General features: G+C 39.7%; 3 protein-coding genes across 4 annotated transcripts; all 3 read left to right on the top strand.

Annotated features, from left to right (window-relative positions):
• Positions 1-255: 255 nt before the first annotated feature.
• Positions 256-2,670, top strand: LOC126606574 (SEC14 cytosolic factor-like). 2 transcript variants are annotated; one of them, XM_050273975.1, is made up of 6 exons: positions 256-565; positions 663-915; positions 1,104-1,140; positions 1,821-1,938; positions 2,125-2,235; positions 2,347-2,670. In XM_050273975.1, the coding sequence occupies exons 1-6, from the start codon at positions 494-496 to the stop codon at positions 2,482-2,484; spliced, it is 729 nt and encodes a 242-aa protein (XP_050129932.1). In that variant the 5' UTR covers positions 256-493; the 3' UTR covers positions 2,485-2,670. The 2 variants fall into 2 exon arrangements, with proteins under 2 accessions (XP_050129932.1, XP_050129931.1); XM_050273974.1 differs by having other exon boundaries at positions 269-565; positions 660-915.
• A 539-nt stretch (positions 2,671-3,209) lies between these two features.
• LOC126608746 (uncharacterized) lies at positions 3,210-5,722 on the top strand. Its single transcript, XM_050276748.1, has 7 exons — positions 3,210-3,849; positions 4,103-4,189; positions 4,277-4,321; positions 4,423-4,518; positions 4,620-4,721; positions 5,140-5,294; positions 5,372-5,722. The coding sequence occupies exons 1-7, from the start codon at positions 3,274-3,276 to the stop codon at positions 5,451-5,453; spliced, it is 1,143 nt and encodes a 380-aa protein (XP_050132705.1). The 5' UTR covers positions 3,210-3,273; the 3' UTR covers positions 5,454-5,722.
• A 1,767-nt stretch (positions 5,723-7,489) lies between these two features.
• LOC126608566 (probable RNA-dependent RNA polymerase 1) lies at positions 7,490-11,922 on the top strand. Its single transcript, XM_050276515.1, has 5 exons — positions 7,490-7,580; positions 7,801-8,336; positions 8,649-10,480; positions 10,628-10,778; positions 10,897-11,922. Exons 2-5 carry the CDS (start codon positions 7,824-7,826, stop codon positions 11,758-11,760), a joined length of 3,360 nt encoding a protein of 1,119 aa, XP_050132472.1. The 5' UTR covers positions 7,490-7,580; positions 7,801-7,823; the 3' UTR covers positions 11,761-11,922.
• Positions 11,923-16,986: the final 5,064 nt, after the last annotated feature.

Raw genomic sequence — 16,986 nt, 5'->3', positions numbered from 1 at the left:
AAATATATTAAAAAACAAAATACAGCGGGTCGTCAATGGCAATGACAGTCCAACTTGGAAGATGATCATCTCCTAAGCTCAGGATGGAGATCCTTCAGCTCATCTGGACTATTCAAATTTAATCCAACAGCTCTAAACAGGGGATCCTCTAAAAGTTATAATAATTATAACTGTTAAATTAAGTTTGAATAATCCAAATGAGCTGATCAGGAAGATCACATCCTGAGCTGGATCCTCTTCCCAACCTTTATGGCTGTTAAATTATCAAATCAATTTAAATTTTTTATACTGTTCTTCCAAATTTCCAGGAGAATCAAAAGAGTGGAGATGCTTGTACGAACTCAGAGTCACTAGCGACAAACCAGCATTGTCCCATTTCTCCGTTCTTTACTTCTCCCGCCCTTTCGTCAACGCGACACTCTCTCTCCAAATCATTTCTTCTTCCTTGTAAAATCCCAGAAACAAAGCAACTCTCGGACCCAGAAACCAAAAAATGGAGAAAACCCAAGATTTTGCTCTGGCTGAGATGAAGAAATCAGTGCAAAAGCTTGGATCTTCCACTGAGGTAAGAGCAAATTGCAATGCTTTCTCATACAAGTGTATAATATTAATCATTCACTTTTGTACTTCATATTAATCCATGGTTGTTTTGTTGGCAGAAGTTTGGAGACCCAACTCTCATGAGGTTCTTGATTGCGAGATCAATGGACCCGGACAAAGCAGCAAAAATGTTTGTTCAGTGGCACAAATGGAGGGCCTCGTTTGTTCCGAATGGGTTCGTTTCAGATGCCGAAGTGAAGGATCAATTGGCAGACAGAAAGATCTTCTTGCAGGGTTTGTCCAAGGACGGGTACCCTGTGATGGTTGTGAAAGCAAGCAAGCATTGTCCTTCCAAGGACCAGCTCCAATTCAAGAGTAATTATATCTGTCTAATTTTCTATTGTTTCATCAAATCTTGGTAATTATATCACTCTTTAAAATGCAATTGGAGAGAAGTTCAAATATAAAGCGGTATTGGCGAGTGCAAATGTGGGTTAGGCTAGTTGGTTAGCGTAAAGTAATTCGTGAATTATGGATTCACTTTAGTTCGTCTCTTGTTGCAGAATTCGTGGTTCATCTGCTTGACAAAACAATTGCAAGGTACCTCTCAACTTAGCTACTATTGAAATGTCGTATTCAAAACATATGCATGGTCGAAAACTCTAGAGTACATTTGATGTAATACATACATTGCTGAATTTATCGGCTGGTTGTGGATTTGAGCTGCTTAAAACGCAATGTATTGAAATGTCAATTCAAATCATCAGAAGGTTACCCTTTTGATGAGTTCTTGAAAAGTCCATTCAAAGCAATTACAAGATACCTCTCAATTTGAAATGTCTATATTCAAAACACCGAAAGCATAAGCAGCTGCCTTCGCATGAGGTTTATGGAAGGCATGATCGGATGTGTAAAGAATACATGTCGTACGCAGTGTCATGAATCTTTAGAGCCAGTACATGATAGGGCTTATGAAAACACTGGACACATAAATAGAATAGTGCCCATGCTTCTTTCGGTCGAGAAATGTCAGGTATAACAATATACATGTTCTTGCAAAGTCGCAATGCCAATTCTATGAAGTTGTTAATAGGAGAATTAGACGTTAGATGTGTGTTTTCTGTAGTTGCTGTAAACCTCAAACCCCTTGTTGGATGGAAGATGGTTTAACTTCATGTAATGAATGAGTTTTTATCTCTCTTAAATTTGAATACATTCAACTTTTCTACATAGATCAATCAGGATGTCTCAACATTTTGTTTTTCGTTTTGCTTGTCTAGCTCTTTCAGGGGAAAAGAAATTGGAAACGAAAAGATGATCGTCATTCTTGATTTGCAACAACTTTCATACAAAAATGTTGATGCGCGAGGGTTTATCACCGGATTTCAATTTCTGCAGGTGATTTTAACATTTTTGACAACTTCAAACTTCTGGTGCAAATGTGATAGAACCCCTCCGTGAAGATTGTGGTGCTATTTTATTAAGAAAAACATGTGCTAGAAGAACCCCCCTGGTCTAGCGAGAGCATTTCCTCGCTATACATGAACTGTTGCTTAATCACTTTGTTTTCGTTTAAATGTACAGTCTTACTACCCCGAGCGATTAGCGAAGTTGTTCATCTTAAGCATGCCATGGTTTTTTGTTAGTGTCTGGAGGATGATTTCTTGCTTCCTCGAGAAGGCAACGCAAGAGAAGGTATGTCTTGTCCAACTCTTTTTTGGTACCTCTATGGAATCAAGCTGGTGCAACAATCTGGATGTTGGTATATTACGAATTGGGTTTCATTGTTTGCGATTGTGACTGCAGATTGTGATTGTGAGCAATGAGGAAGGAACAAAAAACTTCAGAAAGGAAATCGGCGAAGAAACCTTGCCAGAAGAGTATGGCGGACGAGCAGAGCTTGTACTTCTCCAAGATGTTGTACTGGCACCGGTGGAGGATTGATTCTACATCTGCATCAAGATTGAGGATGCTCTCGCAGTCTGATCTTCTAGGCAGACTTTGTACTGTTAATCCGCTAGACGTGAAAGTAATTTGTTCCTTCTAATGCTTCGTTCCTGAGTAATTTATCTTATACTTTTAAGTTGGACGACATTGCTTATATATTCATGACATATATTTCTATCTTCATCTCTCTTATCACATGACTAAATATAATAAGATAGATAATATAAGAGAAATGATAAACACGCACTATTCTAAAATAAAGAGAAATGTATGGAGTGGTAAAAATAATTAACGACAGTATGAATAAATTTAAAGAACTTTAACGAAATGTTTCGGTACTGTTCATTTTAACAAAAAATCATATTTTTACACTAAAAAATCAATCTTGATACTATTCATTGTACTATTTATATTCTTCTTATCGTTAAAATCCAAAGTTTTCAATAATTTTTCATTAGTCTTCCTATAAATTTATCTAATCGTTGCAATAAAAAATTGTACTTTTAGGTGATTGTTGAACAAATTTAGTAAGAATAATGTTGAACTCTCTGTTACCTCATACTTTTAGCATAATGTTTTATAACGTTAGCACATAAATTTATATTAAACGGTAAGGTAATAAAGATTCTATGGAGAATCCCACATGCTAAAATCCCACGTGCTATTTCAAGTTCAACAGTCACAAAGACCACAGTATATAACCAAGGTTTGCAAAACTCAAAACCCCATTCCGCCGCCGCCGCCGCCACCACTAGTTTCTCCTCGGCTCCAACCAGATTCTCCAAAATGTCCACTTTCACCCACCATCACAACGGCCTCCTCCTCAAGACTCCCCTCTCCGGCCGGTCCCGGGTCTCCGTGTCCAAGTCACGACCCGGCCCATTCACAGTTCGAATGTCTCTCCAAGAGACCGGCCCATCAGTTGCGGTGGTCGGCGTTACCGGTGCCGTCGGTCAGGAGTTCCTCTCTGTCCTCCAAGACCGCGACTTCCCTTTCCGCTCAATCAAGATGCTTGCCTCCAAGCGCTCCGCGGGTCAGAACTTGAAGTTCCTCGGCGAAAACTACGTCGTTGAGGAGCTCACCCACGACAGCTTTGACGGCGTCGAAATCGCCCTCTTCAGCGCCGGCGGGTCAATCAGCAAAGAGTTCGGTCCCGTTGCCGTAGAGCGCGGCACCATTGTCGTTGATAATAGCTCTGCTTTCCGGATGCAGAACGACGTGCCGCTTGTGGTCCCTGAAGTCAATCCGGAGGCTATGGAGGGTATCAAGGTTGGAAACGGAAAGGGGGCGCTCATTGCTAACCCTAATTGCTCCACCATTATTTGTTTAATGGCTGTCACCCCTCTCCATCGCCACTCTAAGGTTTGGGAAATGGGTATTTCTTGCATTTGGTTGTGGAGCTATAAAGTTGTTTGCTTTCTTGTTGTTGTTATGAGATTTTTGTGCATGTTTTCGGGTTTGTTTTGAAATCCAATTTTCTTGAGTTTGTTTTTTGGAGCTACAAAAGTTGGTTGCTTTGGTGCTGTATCTGGATTTTAAATGTGAATTCTTAAAATGGGGTTTTGTGAAATTTATTTTAGTTACATTGGGTTATGATTTATGAATCCGTTTTCAGGTAAAGCGAATGGTTGTTAGTACGTATCAGGCTGCTAGTGGAGCTGGTGCTGCTGCCATGAGAGAGCTTGAGCTGCAAACTCAGGAGGTTTCGTTTTACTTCATCTCTCTCGTTGTTCGTGGTTGTATTTTTTCAGTTTTCGATTGTAGTAATATAATTTGATTTCTGTATTAGGTACTGGATGGGAAGCCACCAACCACTAAGATATTTTCGCGGCAGGTCTGTCTATTTGTTGTGAATTGTTCAAGTTTGCAGTGGAAATTAAATTTGTTTTCCATGAAGCATCATTGAACCGTACATTTGTCTTTTGCCTTTTGCAGTACGCATTTAATTTGTTTTCGCACAACTCGGCAGTTCTTTCAAATGGATATAATGAAGAGGAAATGAAACTAGTCAAGGAGACACGAAAAATATGGGTTAGTTTCTTTACTACTTTTATCAGTCAGAATAATTTAATTGGAAAGCAGCTTGTAAGTTCGCAGATGTTAATAACATAGGTATATGTCCATTTTCTCAGAGTGACAATGATGTCAAGGTAACTGCGACATGTATACGAGTTCCTGTCATGAGGGCGCATGCTGAGAGTATAAATCTTCAATTTGAGAACCAACTTGATGAGGTAATGCCACAATGCTGTATTTTATGTAGGCTATAATTCAGTGGTGAACTCTATCTTGCTCAATACTTGCATCGATGATGTTCACCTTGCAAATCTTCGGTTAAACATTGTGATGATTCTTTTGTCTCTCTTGTGATTTTAGGCTATCCTTGTATCCTATTTGTAATGGTTTGGTTAAGTGAACTTCAGTTCAGTCACCGACTCACCATGCTTTCGTTCTCTCTAACTTCTTTCGAGCACATTTCTTAAATATTTTTCAGTTAGGCCTAACATTGTTAGTACTATGGTGTAGCATTTGGTTTTGCTTGACTTCTACAGTCCTCTCTCAAAATGGTGAAATAATGAGACATTCTTGAAGGTGTTAAGATGCCTATCTTTTCACTCTCTCCTTAGAGTTATAAATCTGTTCACTGTCCAGGACACTGCAAGGGAAATTCTGAAGAAAGCTCCTGGGCTGGTGGTTATTGATGACCGAACAGCGAATAACTTCCCTACACCATTGGAGGTGTCAAACAAAGATGATGTTGCAGTAGGCAGAATCCGTCGTGATGTATCCCAAGAAGGGAACTATGGGTAAGGCAACAGTGCTAATCTTTCGCTTTCTAATTGTATATATTTTTGCAAGCCACTCATGGCATTTCTCTAAGCAGGTTGGATATATTTGTATGCGGTGATCAAATACGCAAGGGAGCTGCACTTAATGCTGTTCAGATTGCCGAGATGTTGATATAGTTAACTTTGCTTTCAAGGGCTACGTTTTGCCATATAAATCTATTTGAGAGTTGAGTGGTGAGGTGAAGTGATTTGAGTTGTTTCTGTTTTAGTCTTCTGGATGTGGGTGCAAGATGAAATCGAGCAAATTCAGGCAGCCAGTGTTTTTGTTTTGGTAGAATAACATATTAGGCTTATCGGTTCTTCATGAATATCCTTCCATTTGGAGGGGAATTTTGTATAATTTATCTTTTGTATTTTTAAGGGAATAAATTGTACCTGTTCTGTTTCGACTGAAGCGTATTTGATTGGGATATAGAAGAACTGAATTGCATCTTAACTACAATCAAGGTTCGAAAGAGTATCATGATTAGTTCGCGTATACTTTTACTAATCCGGGTAACCATGATATGCTACTAGGTGTCCCTTAAATTTCACTGTCGGCTTTAGTTAGACCTTGAGATGTCACACACACATATGATAAGTTCTAGTATTGTTATATAGATGATAAATATGATTAATTTTTTGGAAATCTTAATGAAAAGCTTCTGGTACTGTTCATTTTAATGAAAAACCGTATTTTTATGCTAAAAAGTCAATCATGGTACTATTCATTTTACCATTTATTTTGTTCTTATTGTTAAAACTCAAAGTTTCAAGTTCATTTCATTAGTTTTTCTTAAATTTTTTTTTATTATATTGGATTATTTATTTGGACCTATTGAACATGGTAATTAAAATAATTTTGGGCTTTATTTAATTAAAAATTGGATTCAAGTCACAAGTCCAAGCAACCTCATGTCGACAAAGCTCTTGGAGAGGTGCGACATTTAAATATAAAAGAAAGAAAAAGATTATACTTAAAATTTACCACATGGTGAATTTTTGAGTGAATTGTAGTGTCACTTAATAATGTCCAGTAGCAAACTAAGCCCTACATAAATTTTTCTCGTAATATAAAAAAGGAGAAATTTGAACACGAATATACATTGCTCAAAGCCAACAAACCTAACCAACATCCACATTTCTTGCTTTTTTGAAGTACAAGGAATAGAATTGGTGAAGTTCCAAAGTAGGTTATTGACTCCTTTCGGAGCAAGATCCGACTTTCCAAAAAGTACCCAAAAAAAAAAAAAAAAACCCTTGCTCGCCAAGGATATATGCTCTCTCAATCAAAAGCATATATGCTCTCTCAACCTTGCTCGCCAAGGACCAAAAATAACCCTTCATGGGAGGTATTTGCCCATCTCACATGTGAGATTCTAGAAGGTTCTTGGTCAAAACTTGTCCCCAGGGCTCACCCTTGGATTGGTCCAAAACTTCCAGAAGGTTCTTGGTCATATTGTTCAATTCGTCATTAGGAGCTCAATTAAGATATAATCGCCCTATAACACCAATTTGATTTTTGAACTTTTAAGTACAAAACTAAGAATTTCAAACTTATTAAAACACAAATAATGTTACATGTAATGGTAATGTAGTTGTGTATAAAAAAAATAGTGTTAGAAAACAATTATGCCTATGCTTTTTGGTGCGGGTTCGATCCCTGTCGATCCTCCTTTCTCTAATAACTCACTATTTAACTCACTAATTTTATCACTTTACTAAAAAATAAAAAGGTTTAATTATAGCATTTCTTTAAATAAATTATGATTAAACAAACAAACCAAACCATCATGATCTTGCTACTTTTCACAATAAGATTCGATAGAGGCTCATCACCACGCGGCGTAATCTTCACAATAGGAGAGATTTTTTAGTGTGTCCGGAACGCGGAACAGAACACCACATGTCATTATAGAATTGGAGAGACGCATAAAAAAAAACTTTCCTCTAATTGTATAATGACATGTGGTGTTCCGTTCCGTGTTCCAGGCACACTAAAAAATCTCTTGCCTGGCAGGAAGACAGATAGGAAGGTGTGTACCTAGGATAACTGGAGTGGCAAGGTTTCTTCTTTTATTCTGCTACAACTGCAAGCACAAGGTTTCTTCTTTTATTCTGCTACAACTGCAATTACAAGTTAGTTACAGTGCATATGATGGACCTATATATATATGTGAGCTTCATTAGCTTTGCTCCTCACAAAACAGCAGCGATAATTTTGTTGGTAATAATCTCAGTGCTCATACATATTTCAAATTCAAGGTACCACTCTTTTTCTCGTCGATAATTCTCTTTAGATACAAAATCCGTTGCATTTTAATAGATTGTGTCGGCAAGTGCATCATTTTGTGCGTCTAAATATCGTTACTCTTTTCTCATTTGCTGCATTACTGATCATTTTATTCTATTTCAAGTAATTTTATGCATTGAGAAAGTGTGATGAGTTCATAGTTACTGAGTTCAATTTGTACTTGTGAAACAGCAGTTGCCATCAACAATATCAACATGGTTAATACTACGATTCAGTTGTATGGATTTTCCTCCGTCGAGTCACCAGAAGCAGTGAAGGCGTTTCTGGAGGTATACACCGGAGAAGGAACAGTCTCTGAAGTGAAGGTTCGTCCCCCGAAAGATGGAAAATCAAGAGCATCTGCCATAGTTGAGTTCACACAAGCAGAATCTGCTGAAATAATAATCCCATTAGCTGATGGCCGTCGCCTGTGGTATGGGGGCTCTTATCTGAAGGCTAGGAAATGGAAGGTTGATAACTTTGAAAACTTTGAACACAACATGGAACTTGTAGAGCTGCACTTCGGATGCCTGGTTTCCGAGAAGCAGTTTTCTGTTCTTTGGACAGCACCGGATGTTCAAGTGAAGTTCGGGACAGAATTTAAGAATACCTACTTGTCGTTCTCTTATGATTCTGCTGTATACAAGCTCGAGGTCTCCTCAGAAAGTATTAGCCAGATGGAGCTACATAGCACGCGCGATCAGCTTAGGAAGTATCTTCTAATCCAGGTTTGTCGGTCACATTTTCTCAGTTTTTACTATTTCTTTAGTACAATGATGCAGCTGAAATTTGTGAATCATTGCTTTAGATTTTGCTATGAAATGTAAGATTATAACTTCTAAATTTAGCTAGTGATCAAAGTTTCAAAAGTTGATTAATATAGAAGTTAAATTAAACCATGTGTGAAAGATTACTAGTAACTGTCGAATATCATGAAACAACCTGCCATCTTCCTTATAAATACCATAATTTACTATGTAATGTGGCACTTGGGGAAAATGGCTGATTTTTTTCTCTCCCTTTTTTCTTTCTCTTGCTAGTTACTTGGTGCCCCTCGGATTTTGAAGCAAGCTTCTGGTAGAAACTGGGTGAGGGAAGTTGACTTCACTCCATCGTGCTGCATTGGCCAGTCTTCTGCCGTATGTTTGGAACTTCCGTATGGTTCTGTGCTTCCAAATCTACATGATAGTTTTCTTCATTACCAAGAAATTGAAGGACGCTTCGCGCTGGAAAGAGGTGCCACTTTCTCATGTAATTCAGATCATGTTCCGATTGTTGGTCCACCAGTGGGCATTACCTTGCCATACAGAATCCTGTTCAAGATAAATTCCTTGGTTCAGCATGGATGTGTTCCGGGGCAAGCTCTTGATGTTAATTTTTATAAGCTAGTTGATCCTAGCACAATAGGAATTGAATACATAGAGTGTGCACTGGATAAACTGTTTCGGTTGAAAGCACGCTGCTATGATCCCGTCAGTTGGCTTTTTCAGCAGTACAGAGAATACCTGGCGTGCAAGCGAATTCCAGAGTCGCCTGCTATCTCTTTAGATGATGGGATGGTATATGTGCACAGGGTTCGAGTCACACCATCTAAAGTCTATTTTTGTGGTCCGGAGGTAAATCTTTCGAACCGTGTTCTACGAAAATATCCTGAAGATCTTGATAATTTTCTTCGTGTTTCCTTTGTGGATGAGGACTTGAGTAAGATACGATCCAAAGATTTATGTCTGCACACAAAATGTAACACTTCAGCAGAAGAGGAAAGGAGGACTAGAGTTTATGAAAGGATACTTTCTACTCTAAGAAATGGCATTGTCATTGGTGACAAGAAGTTTGAGTTTCTTGCCTTTTCATCAAGTCAGTTGCGCGAGCATTCGGTGTGGATGTTTGCGTCAAGAAGTGAGCTCACCGCACAAGACATCAGAAACTGGATGGGGGACTTTAGCAACATCAGAAATGTGGCGAAGTATGGTGCTAGGTTGGGCCAGGCTTTCAGCTCTTCCAGGGAGACTTTTAATGTCGATAGGGATGAAATCGAATTCATTCCTGATGTAGAAATCAAAAGGAATGGGGGCAAATATTGTTTCTCTGATGGAATTGGGAAGATATCTGCTGACTTTGCTGAAAGGGTGGCAAGAAAGTGTGGAAGAAGTTCTACTCCATCAGCATTTCAAATTCGTATAGGTGGCTACAAAGGTGTCGTGGCAGTTGATCCAAAATTGTCAAAGAAATTGGCACTGAGGGATAGCATGTGCAAGTACCAATCCAACAACACAGCACTCGACGTTCTCAAATGGAGCACGTACCAGCCTTGTTTCCTCAATCGTCAACTCATCACCCTTTTGTCCACCCTTGGAGTCCCGGATCATGTCTTTCAGAGGAAGCAAAGACAGGCTTTGAATCAACTGGAAGGCGTTTTAACTGATCCCTCAAGAGCAAAAGCAGCACTCGAAACAATATTTCAAGGGGAGGCCACAGACGTTTTGAAGGACATGCTTTTGTGTGGTTACAAGCCAGATGCAGAACCATTTCTGTCATTGATGCTACAAGCCTACTGTGCATCCAAGCTCACGGAACTGCGGACGAGAACAAGGATATTTGTTTCGAGTGGAAGAACAATGATGGGATGTCTGGATGAAACGGGAACATTGGAATATGGTCAGGTATTTGTGCAATGCTCTCACCGCGTGATCTCCACTGGCACTCACAGCAACAATACTTCGAGCGAAGACAATTTTATTGTGGACGGGAATGTTGTAGTTGCTAGAAACCCATGTTTACATCCCGGAGATGTTCGTGTTCTTACAGCGGTGAACGTGCCGGCATTGCACCATATGGTGGATTGCGTAGTTTTCCCGCAAAAAGGAAAGAGGTATGTTAACTTTCTCAAATCTTGTAGTTGATGAAATTACAAATTTATTCTGCATTGCATCTGCATATTAATGTTTCTCTGTTTTGCAATAATTTGTTGCCTCCAATTGTGTACGTACTCACTATTTTTTTGTTCTCGTTGAATTAGACCACATCCTGATGAATGCTCAGGAGGAGATTTAGATGGAGATTTCTACTTTGTTAGTTGGGACTCTGATCTAATTCCACCTCAGAGATTTCGACCGATGAATTACACCCCAGAACGACCTATTGAATTAGAACATGAAGTTACAATGGAGGTATTACTCGATATAATACGTACAATGTAGCCACCTATCCTTACTTCAAAACGTATTGTACAAATGTGTTTCTGCCTTTATTCATTCAACATTTGGTGTTCTGTTGCGTTTGTTACAGGAAGTTGCAGAGTCGTTTACAGACTACATAGTGAACGACATGTTGGGGATCATTTCGAATGCACATACCGTCTTTGCAGACAGAGAGCCACAGAAGGCTATGAGTGGTCAATGTATGAAACTCGCAAAGCTCTGTTCCAATGCCGTCGACGCCCCAAAAACCGGCGTGGTAGTGGAAGTGCCGCCTTCTCTACGTGCCAAACAATATCCGGATTTCATGGAAAAGGTTGACAAACCTACGTATAAGTCCAAACGTGTGATTGGGAAGCTTTTCCGACAGGTGAAAAATGTTGAGCTTGGATCACATTCAGATTCAAGTTCAATAAAATCGTTCACCTTGGGAGTGGCTTGCAAGTGCTATGATCCTGACATGGAGGTAGATGGATTTGAAGATTACATCGATGATGCCATCAACTACAAAAAGGACTATGACTACAAGCTGGGAAATTTGATGGATTATTACGGCATCAAAACTGAAGCAGATATACTAAGTGGGAACATCACTTCAGTGTCGAAATTTTTCGATAGTAGAAAGGACTTGGAGTCAATTAATTACGCCGTAAGGTCACTGAAAAAGGAAGCTAGGATCTGGTTCAATGCTACGCAGTCAGATTCCAGCACTGATACCGATGATGTATGTGCAGCGAAAGCATCAGCTTGGTACCATGTTACGTATCATCCTGTTTACTGGGGTCGCTGCAACAAGGGAATGGAGAGGGATCACTTCCTCAGCTTTCCGTGGTGTGTTTCCGACAAGCTCATCCAGATCAAGAGGGACAAAACACGTACGAGGAATTCTTTGCTTATGGCTGATCAAAGCGGCGTCCTCCTTGACAAATTCAGAAGCATGCGTTTTCCCAAATGATTATGTTTTGTTTACGCTGTTAAAAGTCCATGTAAGTACGGCTGTCAAGGGTTCTAGTTCCCTTGTCATTTGCCTCGGTTTATTTTAGTTACTTTCTGATTGATTGTAAAATACGTTGTGATCAACATTTCTAAGTTTTCATCTACATTTTGTTATTCACAATCTTGTAAACGTTATGAGCTTCCTTTGTGATGAGTCGAATTCATTCAGCTCTCGAAAGTTTTCAAGCGCCCAACTCCTGCAGATGTTTTCAGATGCGTTTCCCTCGTCGACCCGAGGCATTCCTCTGCAGTCCCAGAGGGATAAGCAATCTGCCATGCAATGCAATTGCCATTTTAAGTTGAAAAACAATCTTTGTGCTGCAGGATTTAGAAATTAGAATACATCTCCTTATCCATTCTTCTATTAGTAACCAATCAATTGAATAAAGGTTCCAAGCAGCATCCAAATATGAACACAAAGCCTACGTATTAGGCAAGAAACACAATAACTCGATTAAATTATTGATTATTTATGTTTATTTTGATAAGCACTTCAAGTGTTTTTGTGAACCCATAAGTGCTTCTAATTTTTTCTGCCATACATAGTTAAAAAGCACTTCTAATAATTTTAAACGCACTTCTAAACAAGTCTAGTTCTTATAATTGAATTGCATTCGATTCAAGAGTTGGGCCGCCCCTATAGTTGAGGACTCATTAAAGATGAAGGAGAAGTTGCAAACCTGCTAATTGGCCAACATTATATAATTACTAAGAATAAGGAGATAAGTACAGAGCTTTTAATGATAATTATTATTCCAAAAAGATCAATCTTATTTCGAGAACTGTTAAGAGGACTCTCTCTCATAAGTGGACTCCTCATAAACTCCATAACACCTCACACTCTTGTTAGGAATGTCGGTACTACAAGATAGAGAATGCACAAGGTAAAGTAGAAAATTGACACTAAGAATTTATGTGGTTCGGCAATTTATGCCTACGTCCACGAAACAAGGATCAATCTTCACTATATTAAAAAGATGAGTAGAACAAGAGTAGTCTTACCAAGCCAAATACAAGGCTTGATGGATACAAGAAAGTATGACACACACTTTCTATCACTCTAAACTTCACTCACACACAATGTGTAGTGGAACACTCTCACTCTCAAACTTGAAGTGGAACAACTCTTATAACCCTCACTCTTGGAGTGGAACACTCTTACTTCGGTTTTTCACACACACCATGATACATACATGCACCCCTATTTATAATTGAGTTTTGCCGACTTATACACAAGCCCACCGACTTAGGCTTGCATGACAGCCTCAATATTAGCTAGAACTTTCTAGCTTATGCATGCACTCCACCGACATGCATATTTGAACCAGATTTTTCTAGTTCCTTGGCATTTGATAAGATGCTAGAATTTTCTAGCATCCATCCTTTATGATGGGCTGATCCTTTAATGTCTTTCATCATGGGCTAGACCCATGGTATACCAACAATCTCCCCCTCCAGTCCATGAGGGAGGAATTCCGATCATGACTCCAAGTTACCTGGAGTCCATCCCAGCAGCCTTAATGCAGAATTCCAACTTTGATTTTGTGACTACCTTTGTCAACATGTCTGAGGAATTATTATCGGTATGAATCTTCTTTAGCTGTAGCAACTTGTTCTCGATAGCATCTCTAATCCAGTGATAACGAATATCAATGTGCTTAGTACGTGAATGATATGTAGTGTTCTTGCTCAAATCTATAGCACTCTGACTATCACAATAAACGCCATAATCACTTTGCTTTAAACCCAACTCTTGGAGAAACCGCTTTAGCCACAATAACTCCTTGCATGCTTCTGTAGCGGCTATGTATTCAGCCTCGGTTGTGGACAAAGCAACACACTTTTGCAACTTGGATTGCCAAGACACGGCTCCCCCGGCAAAAGTGAACAAGTACCCAGACGTAGATTTTCTACCATCCAGGTCACCTCCCATGTCAGCATCTGTAAATCCTTCCAAGATTGGTTTGGAACCGCCAAAGCACAAGCACATCTTAGAAGTCCCTTTCAAATATCTGAGAATCCACTTAACAGCTTCCCAGTGGTCCTTCCCTGGATTAGAGAGAAACCTGCTCGCCACACCTACTGCATGAGCAATATCTGGCCGTGTGCACACCATTGCATACATGATACTTCCTACTGCTGAAGAGTAGGGAACAACTGCCATTTTCTCCTTTTCTTCATATGTTTTTGGACACGACTCTTTGCTCAACTTGATATGATTGGCTAAAGGTGAGCTTACCGGTTTGGCTACTTTCATGTTGAACCTTTCAAGCACCCGTTCAACATACTTTTCTTGTGACAACCACAACTTCTTGGATTTTCTGTCACGAATTATCTCCATGCCCAAAATCTGCTTGGCTGGCCCTAAGTCCTTCATGTCAAAGGACTTAGATAACTCTTCTTTGAGCTTTTTAATCATAGAAGCATCTTCACCGGCAATCAACATGTCATCAACATAAAGTAATAGAATGATGAATTTACCTTCAGAAAATTGTTTGATATAGACACAAGAGTCAACATGAGTTCTCTTGTACCTATTACTCACCATGAATGAGTTGAACTTCTTATTCCACTGTCTCGGAGCTTGCTTAAGACCATATAAGCTTTTCTTGAGCTTGCACACCAAAGTTTCTTTACCTTTGACTTCAAAGCCTTTGGGTTACTCCATATATATCTCATCTTCTAAGTTGCCATGGAGAAATGCAGTTTTAACATCTAACTGCTCGAGCTCAAGATCCATGCTTGCTGCCATACCAAGGATAACTCGAATGGAAGTCATCTTCACCACCGGTGAGAAAATCTCATCAAAGTCAACTCCTTTCTTTTGACCAAAACCTTTGGCAACCAAACGAGCCTTGTACCTTGTCATGTTGTCGTCCCTTTTCAATTTGAATACCCACTTGTTTTTCAATGCTTTTCTGCCATTTGGAAGCTCCACCAGCTCATAGGTATCATTCTTTAATAAGGAATCTATCTCTGACTCCATTGCTTTCATCCATTTATCACTATCGTTATGAGCTCTGGCCTCCTCATAAGTTTCAAGCTCTCCATAATTAGTCAACATGATATACTCTGATGAAGAATACTTGGTAGATGGTCTTCGACTTCTGCTGGATTTTTTGACCTGATCTTCATGCTCTTGCAAGGCTGGAGGCTCCCCCTGATTGGGTTCTTCTTGAATCTGCCCTTTTTGACTAGGCTCTCCTTGATCAGCAATCTCATGGTATGTCACATCTTGATCAGGCTCCCCCTGATCAACATTATCTGGTTCTGCAGGCACTTCATTTGCAGCTGCTTCAGGGATGTCATCATGACTTTCTTCATCTGAAGCTAATGGATCAACTCCTCTGACTGCGCCATCTGGTTGTGCCTCTTTATCCGAATCCCCAATTGTTTGATCTTCATAAAAGACCACGTCTCTACTTCGGATAAACTTCTTCTGGTATGGGTCCCATAATCTGTAACCAAAATCTTCACCTCCATAACCAAGAAAGATGCACAGTGTAGCTTTGTAGTCTAACTTTGATCTCTGCTCTTTGGGCACATGCACAAAAGCTTTGCAGCCAAACACTTTCAGATGAGAGTAAGACACATCATTACCAGTCCATACTCTCTCCGGAACATCAAGACCTAATTGTACTGATGGAGATCGGTTGATCAAATAGCAGGTTGTCCTTACAGCTTCACCCCATAACTGCTTAGATAACTTTGCAGTCCTCAGCATACACCTGACTTTCTCCATGATGGTTCGGTTCATTCTTTCAGCAACACCATTATGTTGTGGAGTTCCAGGAACTGTCTTCTCATGATGTATGCCATGTTTCACACAATACTCTCTAAACTGGTGAGATGTGTACTCGCCGCCGTTGTCGCTACGAAGGCACATGAGAAGTTTCCCAATTTCCCTCTCCACCATGGCATGGAACTCCTGGAATGTCTGAAACACCTGGTCTTTGGATTTCAACAAATACACCCAAACCTTTCGTGAAGTATCATCAATATAAGTAACAAAATATTTATTTCTTCCGAGTGACTCGACTTCCATGGGACCACACACATCTGAATAAACAAGATCTAACAAATTTTCTTTCTTTGTAGATGGAACCGAAAAACTAATTCTTCTTTGTTTTTCGAATAAACAGTGCTCACAAGAGTTTAACGACGTACCTTTGGTAAAGGGAATGTGAGACTTCTTTGCCAAAACTTGTAGGCCTTTCTCGCTCATGTGGCCTAGCCTCTTATGCCACAAGTCTAGAGATGAGTCATCCACAGCATTCAACTCACCTTTCAAAACCTTGGCATTTGACCGATACAACGTACAACAAAGTCGTGCTCTTGCTACCACCATTAAGCCTTTAGTAAGCTTCAATTTTCCTTCGCCAATATGGTGATAATAACCTTGTCGATCAAGGGTACCGATGGATATCAGATTGAGATGTATATCAGGAATATGTCTCACATCTTTCAATATCAACTGGCAGCCGAGATTAGTTCTTAGGCAAATATCACCAATTCCAAAAATTTTGGAATAGCTTTCATTCCCCATCTTCACTATGCCAAAGTCACCTTCTTTGTATGTACTGAAGAACTCCCGTTTGGACGTAGCATGGAAGGAAGCTCCATTGTCAAAGATCCATTCAATGTCTCTGTTAGAGTTGCCTATATGCAGACAATCACCAACATACAATATTTCTGGTACATCACCACATATGACAGCGGTGGTATTGCCAGTATCATATTTCTTCTGATTGTTTCCTTTCCTTTGCTCTCTCTTCCAAACTCGACAATTTTTCTTCATATGGCATTCTTTGCCACAATGGTGGCATGCACCCCTGAACCTTAACTTGGATCGGCTAGGACTCCTGCCATGATCTCTAGGCCCTCTACTCTTGCTTCTTCTGTGGTTCTCTGTGACAAATACTTAGCTGTTATCTGTGCCAGAAGTCTTTCTCATTGTTTCTTCATTGAGCATGTTATTTTTAACATTATCAAGAGTAAGAACACCATTAAAAGCAGAGTTACTTATACTCACCACAAAGGTCTCCCAACTGTCTGGCAAGGATCCAAGTAACAAGAGCGCTTGTAGCTCGTCCTCATTCGTCATTTTCATAGTAGCCAATTGGTTGATGATATTCTGGAAATTGTTCAAGTGTTATGCTACACTTAAACCATCCTTGTACTTCAC

This window comes from Malus sylvestris, chromosome 16 (assembly GCF_916048215.2).
Source record: "Malus sylvestris chromosome 16, drMalSylv7.2, whole genome shotgun sequence".
Lineage (NCBI taxonomy): Eukaryota > Viridiplantae > Streptophyta > Magnoliopsida > Rosales > Rosaceae > Malus > Malus sylvestris.
This window is presented reverse-complemented; position numbering and strand designations above follow the sequence as displayed.